At 51.3% G+C, this 9,339-nt stretch overlaps 1 protein-coding gene across 1 annotated transcript; it reads right to left on the bottom strand.

The window, feature by feature from the left end:
* Positions 1 to 6,753: 6,753 nt before the first annotated feature.
* On the bottom strand, positions 6,754 to 7,742 carry BO86DRAFT_203114 (uncharacterized protein). Its single transcript, XM_025666761.1, has one exon. The coding sequence runs from the start codon at positions 7,429 to 7,431 to the stop codon at positions 6,889 to 6,891; it is 543 nt and encodes a 180-aa protein (XP_025523860.1). The 5' UTR covers positions 7,432 to 7,742; the 3' UTR covers positions 6,754 to 6,888.
* Positions 7,743 to 9,339: the final 1,597 nt, after the last annotated feature.

Below are 9,339 nucleotides of genomic sequence, written 5' to 3'. Positions count from 1 at the left end.
AAACTTGGAAAATTCAAGAAAGAGTAAGATCGATTGTATGATGGCAGTAGGATTGTAAGACGGTCGGTCGGCGGTCTCTAACAAACTAACTAGTCTACAGTACTACACTCTCACTCAATCACTCACAAACTCCCCTTTCTTCTTTCTACGGTATACCTTGGCCTGCCTTGTCCTGCCCGGGTTCCTTCGCCTCCCGATCGCATTCTCTATCCCTTCGGTACCCGGATGGCACCATGACAATCAGGGATTATCAATAATGATCTCCTTCAATCCTCGTTCGGTTCGACATCTTGACCCCCCTCCCCTCCTTATCCCCCGTCATTCTCTCCCCGTTTTGAGATAGATTTTCCCTGGTTCCTCACGTTTGCGCCATCGGGAACCCTAAACGCACATCATCACCACAACTATGGCTATCATGACTATCACTGATATCAAAGCACTTCACCACATGTGGCTGGAGTGGGGGACAGGTGATCTTCAAGGCTGCATGGCCGGAGTATTCTAGTTAGTCTCTCATATCTAGATGGTTGTTCATTGGAGGTATGTGTGTAACGATGTAGGTAGGTCCTACTCTAGTCCGGTCGGAGAAGGTATGATGTACGTGCTAGTCCAGAAGAATGTCGAATTTCAAGGCATGGCTGCAGCGCTTCCGAGGGCTTCCATGATGTCGGTCGCCATACCGAAACGGTCCTTTCTTTGACGGTCTCAGATTACGAACCCAATCTATCGATGATGACGATGACGATGAGTACGATTTGGATGATGGTGATGATGGTGATGATGATAATAAAAGACGAAGAAACCTCTTAACCACTCGGGAATGTCAATAAATTCTCACCTTTCCCCAGTTCCATGGAATCGGTTATCTCGATCGATAAGAGAACTCGGGGGTGTCTGATCGACCTATGCAAGGACTCACGTTCTCCTTCCCGACCGTGTCTCGAGAGAGTCTGAGAGCCAGCCAGCCGAGCGACCAAGCGAAGCGACCGGACTGTTACTGCTGCTGCCGTTGCTGTGTGTTGCTACCTCAAAAGACCCTCCCGATCAAACCATGTCATGGTACAGCCCGCCTTGACCCGATGATGGTACGGAGCCCGTAGGCAGCACGTCGTAGTACAGTACATAGTACATAGTAGCGATAGAGAGAGGAAAGGTTAAGGGCTATTTACGTATCAGTAACCATGGAAGTTGAGTCTCCACCCCCAGTGTTCCCTCCATTACCCTCCTTCCTCCACCCCTCCTCCGGGCCTTTTTTTTTTTTCTCTTTCCTCTGTCTCTCTTACGCCTACATGTTCAGGGGCTTCCAGGCTCTTGGTTAGCGCCAGTCTAAAAGTCGCCACCGCCCAACCAGCGGTTCCGGAAGTGTCTCTCGAAGGTCTAGAGGGCCAAAAAAATGTTGGGGAGCGTTAGAATGCTGCCCACACTAAAAATCTGTGTTCGATGTATATTAGACTCCTCCCATCACTGGTGTCGACCACCTGCCAATCATGGTCGACATCTTCCAGCTTCATCTGGCTGGATAGCTTCCCTCAGTATTATTGATTGATGAAGCGCTTTGCTAAAAAGGTTCCCACTTCCATGTATATTCGGCCCTGCCTCCTGGCTTGTCGGGTTCCCAGCCTTGGAACAGTGACCCCAGCTTCCGGCCGGTGGTCTCCGTATGGCGTAAGTACCGATGGTCGAGTGGCCCCTCCGTCAATTGGAATGGAGTGTCTTCTCCTTTTTTTTTTTTCCTACAAGGAGGGGGTGAAAGCTGATCAGCGTGGGAGTTTACAATTTGGGATACTGAAGCGAAAACTTCTACAGACGAAGATGCAGATGTGTGATGGACAAGAGAAGCAAGCAAAGTTTATAGGCGTGGAAGATCCACCTCGATACAGCTGCTGGAGCTGCACGTCTAGAGTAGCAAAGGCACGCACAGTAAGTTACTTAGCTAGACTAAAGTACAGGGAGTATATAGTAAGTCCCTTTTCTCGGGTGTGGTTTTGCTTATTCTTCTGGTCTCGAAGAGTCCGAAATCATGTATGAATATCATCTCCTCGGACTTCGGAGCCTAGATGACTTTTTCTACTCATACAATTTTCAAGTGGGGGTGGAGGAAGGGCTACACTAGTCCGGGCTTGGTTACCCACCCGTTAAACTGGAGTGGTTAAATTTCATGGATGTGCTAAGCACTAGCGTCGTTCGGGCCAACGACTGATTTTCCAAGGAAATTCCCGGGCTATGACATCAGTACCCTGCACCTGCTGGAGCACTGTTTGCCGGGTCGAAGGTCGAGACGCATTCTTGGTGGTGTCAGTTCTCCCGTCGTCACGTTCAAAAATTTTCTGGAGTCAGCACAGACCATGAGGGGAGTTGCAAATTCCACTGCCCTCTGTGCTGCCTTAGTCTGGCCAAACAGACTGGCCGACTGCTCTGCAACCGAGAGCCGAGACACAAACAGAGCATGGAGAAATGGAGCCTGGAGATGAACGCTTGCTTCCGTTGTCGGGCGATGACCCTTATAAAAGTCTCGATGGCCCACCCTATGTCACATTTCTTGGCACTCGAGGCCCATCATCGATATGAATGATATGACTGATAACCAGTAACGATAACCACGATCGGGCTATGATGCTGTCCCCATCGGTGCGGGATCGGACTACGCACAGGACCACCACTTTCGCCACCCAATTGAACAACCTGACACCCTAAATACAAGACTTCATCTTCGCTCAAACTACTCCGTACAGGGTACATATTTTTGTCGACTCATTCGAGGAGTTTGTATCAATGGTGCGACGTGCCGCATGTAGATTAAGCGCATTGATCAATAAGACTCGAGAAAGACGAGGTATCTCCAATATCATGCAATTCCTGTTTCCAAGTAGGGTTTTGTGTGTGTCTGCTGTAATGTCCAGACCTCTTTATTCATTAATTAACCTTCTCGCTAAAATCTGTAGCTGAGGTGAAGGGCTTCCGCCCCCATCAGGATAGGCCGGGGATCTGGCTCGGTCTCCCCAAAATAGGTAGGTATATCGTTCACTGCACCTCTCTCTCCACCACCACCACCACCACCACCACCACCACGGCCACTTTTCCAAAACACGGATCACCCAGAACGAGATCGTTCGACTGTACCTGTCGCTCTACCTTCATTTTCTCGTTTTGAAGGGGGTTTCCATCTCGGGCGGGCGCTTGTCTCACCCATCCCCATGCCCCATGCCGGTCTTATCTTGTCTCGACTCACCGCACGACACGGCGCCTCCGGTTCCCCGGTCCCCCGGTTGGTCTCCTCTATTGCGCAACTCAATTCGCTCCTCCCCAGGACATCATGTCTAAATTGCCACAAGCCACGGCGGAGACTCAGCATCTCTCTCATCCATTAACGGGACAGCAATCTCATCTGGGCTGATTGACAGGCGGACTAATCAAGCCGACTGGACTGCACATAGCGACCAGACCGACCAGACCGTTCCTGCTGCATGGGGGGCGACATGAGAAACGAGAAGATACTACTACTCATGTATGTATCTAATGCAACTCTGGTCTCTTGGCACTTCCCGAAGCGCGATCGACCTTCCCGCAAGGACCTCTCCGAGCTTATGAGGTTTGGCTTAGAGACACCTAATTTGATTGCGCCTTGCACATTCCTGCAGATCCAGAAGCATACTAATTTTCTAGCATTCAAGCCATCCGCTGCGTCGCTGCTCAACCTAGCCCCAATACTCACACCGTGCTGACCGTCTGTCCTTTTCCTGTCAGGGTTTCACGCAGGACTGGGAGAGAAAAACCAAATCGAACCCCTGTTCCTACCAGAAAGGTGGCCAAAAGGGTATGTTTTTTTCTTGAAGGCGGAGGGAAGCAGATCAATCTGCAGATAGAGGATGTAACTGTTATCGTGTTATCACCGAGCACAACATACAATACCTTTCTTAGCTGACTAGGCCTTCTGGTGGGTTCCCACTGCAATTGACGTGCATCACACTAAATTCCCACTCAGACGCCGTCCGAGACTCCAAGCCCCCAACCCCCAAGCCCCCTGAAACTAGCAGAGTTTGAGACTTCGAGCACTGACATGGAATATAGACCCTAGCTTTCCCCTCTTTCTAACCTTCGTCGTGCTAAAATTCTGCTAGTGCTGTGGCAGCTCTGCTACAGTTGGCACTACGGCGGGTGGTCGAGCGCCCTGGCGGAAAGGCGGCGCCGAGTAGCACCACTGTAATTCGCTGATCGGCCCCTACCGCCACGTTCGAGCCCTGGCGTCTTTTTAGTCTTTAGACTCCGACTTCCTCCTCTTTTTCTCCTCCTGCTCCCAGCCCTGTCAAAGTACGGGCGTCTCCAAAATCAACGAATTTAACTTTTTTTGCGTCAAAGCTTACGAAACTCTCCGCACTAGGCGGTCAACAAAGTCTGTCAACTTCCTCTGCTCGTATCTAGAGCTTGTCCCGCGAGATCAGATTGGCTCCCCGCGGCCAGGGTATAGCATGACAGAAGTGAAATCCAGCCCATTTCGTCCAGCACAGGATATCTTATCTTCCTTTTCAGCGAAAGGTTGGTGGAGGACTAGCAGCAGCAGCAGCAGCACGCGATACAGCTTTAGTTTAATCCGATAGCCGACGTGGTCTCGACCTCCTCGTTGCGTCGCAAGCTCCAATGCTTTGCATGCAAGCTAGGAATTTGTGGAGATGCTGTCCCGCACGACTGTCTTCCGAGCACTTCATGAAGCTGGGGACCCCATGGGGGATCTGTCTTCGTGTTCTGTTGAGCTGCGCTGCCCTCGTCGAAATGAATCGCTTGGGGTGATCAGGATGACCGATTGGTTGTTCCCATCATTATCTCGCCGAACTGACGCCGCGACGGCTATGCTGTGTATCGTGATGCAGGAACTATTGCGTGCTGTTGGTTCTCGCCGGCTATTGAGCTTCACGAGCCTTGCGATGAACTCTCGGACTCGGCCGTGATTGTTTGCCCTTAGAGATAGGCGGGGTTACTTAGGTGACTTTCGTTACCCGATAACCGCAGCTCTCACTGATTGAGCAGCTTTGGCCTGCCGCGAGTAATGGGTTGCATGGTAGAGCGGAGTTTTGAATTTGTGTAGTCGTGGACCACATGATTGTTGATCACTGGGGTACAGGAAGGCGTCCGTGTCCGTAGGATCAGTTGCGCGGTGATAGACATCGTTCGTCGGGCTACAAACCCAGGAGCTATAGACCTGCGGGGGTGGTACGGGACATCTCGGAACAACAGCAAGGATGGACAGGCCCGTGCGTGGTATTCGACCGGTGTGCGTGGTAATTGTTCTATATCACTCTACCTCAATGCCCAAGGCTGGCGACTGCCGCCATAACCACTGACACAGAACACTTATCAGCTCGATCTGAGCATGGACCAGAGTTCTGTCCCCGTGATCTGCGTTCCCAGGAGTTCCGGTCAGAGTCACACAGGTGGTTAACGCGTCTACCATATTGATGTTTGTGGAGAATGATCTTCTGGGCGAAGTTTGTTTGCTCTGTTGTAAGATAACGCAATCATTAGCATGATATGGCCGATGGGTTCTGATCTTGAGGGCAGCTGAACTCACGCATGCACGATAAGGGTGGGCAGTAGCCCCCCATTTGGAAGTTTGCCGTGGGTTTGATGCAGGCAATTGATACCTCGGGCATTATTCTCGAAAGCTTGTAAATCACTCTAACCCGTTGATCTCCGATCGTGGTGGTACAGCGTGCTACCGTTATTCTACTGCAATCCTTGCTACTCCAGTCAGTTATCCGCGATGGCCACGGAAGAAATCCTTGCGGTGTCAGTCTCCATCGAGGAAGGAGTCTTGAAGATAGAGCTGACCTTCTTTCGCCTTTGGTTCTTCCTTTCTACGAATGATTGGATACCCGACCTTGGCCTAACGAATCTACCTTTGTAGCCCTTCTGGTGGTTAGACTCTCACTTTGCATTGAGAGAGAGTTTGTAAGCCTACTAGGCATCTAGTGCCTTAGGCCACTCGCTCTTAGCCGGTGGTCACTGCAGAAGATAACAGGCTTTCAACGATATCTCCAGTGGAATGCTTCGATTGTGTCTTGCTAAGCTCCATGCATACAATCTGGGTTTGAAGTCCATCTCTACTTAGTCTACATCCGCCATGCAGTAGATACTGCGGAGAAGATCTCCGCAGCTTCATTGTGTGCATCAATGTGATATGTCTGTAGAAGCAATGTACTGTATTAAGTGTACTGTACTGTAATGTTCTGTTCTGTTGCCGGGCCAGCAGCTTGGTTGCTGGATGACGTCATCGTCTTCTCCCCACCCATTCTGCTGCCTTTCACCGCCGATACCCACTGCCGGTGGGCTAATCACGTGGCACTGTCGTCATTTCCCAATTGTTTGCGCCGAAAGTGCATGACTTCCGCTCGTTCCTCATTCTTCATTCTCCACATTCCCAGGCCAAGTTGTGGTTGACCCCTTGGATCTGATCACTCGCTTAACAGCCCACCCCCACAAGTGAGGAGGGATCAAGACCAGAGAGAGGGGATCCGCGGAGAATACAGAGAGATGCAGTAGACTGAAGCCTCTCCGAACAGAGAGGCTGTCACAAAACGGATCAGTCGGAAGGGCAGATCTATCTTTGAGAAATGGCTGTTTATGCTCAGCAGCAATGCAATCTAACGCACATTATACACTTACTAACCACACTAGCCAGCAACAAATAACCCCGGGGGTGACCATCAGCGCAGCAACTGACGATAGAACAAGGGATGGGCGTGCATATCCGACCAACCGCAATCTGCAAACACACCGCGCCAGTACACATGACAGCTACCTAGTTATACCCCCATGCAACAGACATCCAAGCCGCCCGTCCTGTCCACCCCGCTCCAAAACCTTCAGTTTCATTGATCTCGGGCATTCAGACTCTCAACCTCGACCGGAGGAGAGTGTCCCATTAGCGCGGGCTTCATCCTTCCGCCACGCAAGCCTGGACGGTAATGCCACTGGACCGGGGGTCCCGTCGAGCACAGACACCACTTCTTGACTAGCAGGGAAGAGAGTAACGCCTAGGTTAGCAACGTGACAAACATGCCATACACATTGTCTGAGCGCGCAAACCCCCTCCTTCCCCCCTGCTGTGTGCGAGTTCCAGTCCGACTTATCGCCAGCCGACCGTGTTTCCCCTCTTTCTTCCTCAATGGGAAACGTTGAGCATCGCGGTCCGCGAATGTGGGGTGTGCAGCTATAGCAGCCTCCCGTTAAGCTGGCCGTACAGGATGGCTTCGATCCGTCCCCTCCGCACTGCAATATCACGACATACAGCTTTTCCCTCTCCCTGGCACTTTTACTGGGTCCCAACCGCCCTATCCTCGAGCTAGTCACTTGACGAGAGCACAGCCTTTGCGGGGTACAGACACCCTGTAGCACATCATATACGCAACAGTTGTGGCCCCTGGTCTGCCAACTCATGCTCTCTTCCTGCGCCTAGTCGCTTACCCTCAGTCGCGACAACGCCACTACGGGAGTCTATATCATACTATGGCCAATTATACAAGTATCCACAGGTATATGGACATCCTTGGCGCCTCTTCACCCTGCCATGGCTTAACAGCCACCATGCTATTGTCAACATGACCATCAGAATTTCTCATTTGAACAATCGTGCCTGCAAGATTGGGGATGAGACACATGCCTGTCACAAAGATCATTCAGCACCCGTTCTTTTCTTCCAGAACGGCGCAGGAGGCGATCTCCGTCTCATGAGGTACGCCATTCAATCCCAGTGTGTCCGCTGCATCAGGCTACCAAGCCAGACAGCACATTCAACTTCAAACCACGGACGCAGCAAAGGTGCATCAAACCTTCTTCCTAGGCCTCTTGGCAGTCTCTAGCCAATGCTTACAAACCTCCCAACCAACCAACCAACCCAACCCGTAAGCACATATCGGTATAGACCCCTCCACCGTGACTTTCCAGACCTGCGCCGTCTGGGTCCATTTCGAAGCCTACTTCCCAAACGTTGTACGATTCTCCTTGCCACAGCCACCTCTTCTTCCCCGCCTCGTGAAGTAGTCCTATTCAGATAGAGCATCACCTCGTGCAGGGGCTCGCCACTGATATGAGACAATGCAAACGCCCTACGTCTACGACATCACAACGCCCCCTCAGTGTGAATATATCCCTACTCGCTGATCGAGTGGTGGCAATGGACCACGGGCGACCCTTCCAAACGCCGCCCCTTGATGCGCCTACCCGCCGTCCAGATGTCAACAGAACCAGTAAAATCCCCTCCAAGATGGACAATCTCGGCAATCCTTGAACAAGCCAGACCTCTCTGTAGAACCAGAGAGGTGAATCATTTTTTGAGCGGCAAAAGGAGTACATGCTGTACGATCTAGAACTGCAAGAAGCAACCCTCGAATACATCCATATACATCTATACACTCGAAGACAGACAGACCAAAGAGGCGAATCCCATCACTTTCTAGAAATAGATTCCACCCCTGCAATCTACAGTATCCCGCCGCCTCTCCCCTTCATTACATTCTTTCAAACTAGCCAGTAACTCTAGTAGTATACCGAACCCAACCAGCCTGAGGCAAAAGCAATCCCTCGCCCCTTGGCCTCCACCGCACACACCCAGCATCCCAAATTTAGTTATGATAATCACCTCTCCTGATATCATACTCTACAGCTGTGTTTATCTCTTCAGCTAGTTGGACATCACAACTCAACAATATTGAGATCGTCCTCTGCACCGTTGATATCATACACAGGACAATCATCATCCCCCTCTCTTCTCCTCCCCCTTGGAAAACAAAGTTATGCTGTGGCGTCCGCCTCGCCTCGCCTCGCCTCGCTTAATTTCGAATCTTCCAGATATGTCGTTTTCTGTCAGTGTGTGTGTAAGTGCGTGTGTTTCTTCGCTTTCCTGCGCGATGATGCAAATTCCGATCCGGTGCTGCGGTCTGGGACGCGCGGGATATGCAGAGGGCAGAGCAGAGCAGAGCAGACGGCAGACGGCAGACCGTAGAGGGTAGAGGGTAGAGGGCAGAGCAGAGGGCGGGCTTCCCAGAGAAGCAAAAAGCTGTATGTACTGTACAGGACGTTCGTGTTCGTACAGTGAGACTGGGACAGGGGACAGTGGCGCGTGCGGGAGGTAAGGCTCGTATAGCATCGTCAACTCAATGAATTAACTTTCGAATTTCCTGCCCTCGGGAATGGGATGTGGTCGCTTGCGCTTGCAAGAAGCTAGGGTGCGGGACATAGCCATCAACATTAACATTCACACGGAGAACAGAGACGGTAGCAGAAGCGAAAAGTGAAAGGTGACGCGAGAGGGAGAATAAAAGTTAAGTGCCACTGGACGGACGGACG

Source organism: Aspergillus japonicus (genome assembly GCF_003184785.1).
Source record: "Aspergillus japonicus CBS 114.51 unplaced genomic scaffold BO86scaffold_65, whole genome shotgun sequence".
NCBI lineage: Eukaryota > Fungi > Ascomycota > Eurotiomycetes > Eurotiales > Aspergillaceae > Aspergillus > Aspergillus japonicus.
This window is presented reverse-complemented; position numbering and strand designations above follow the sequence as displayed.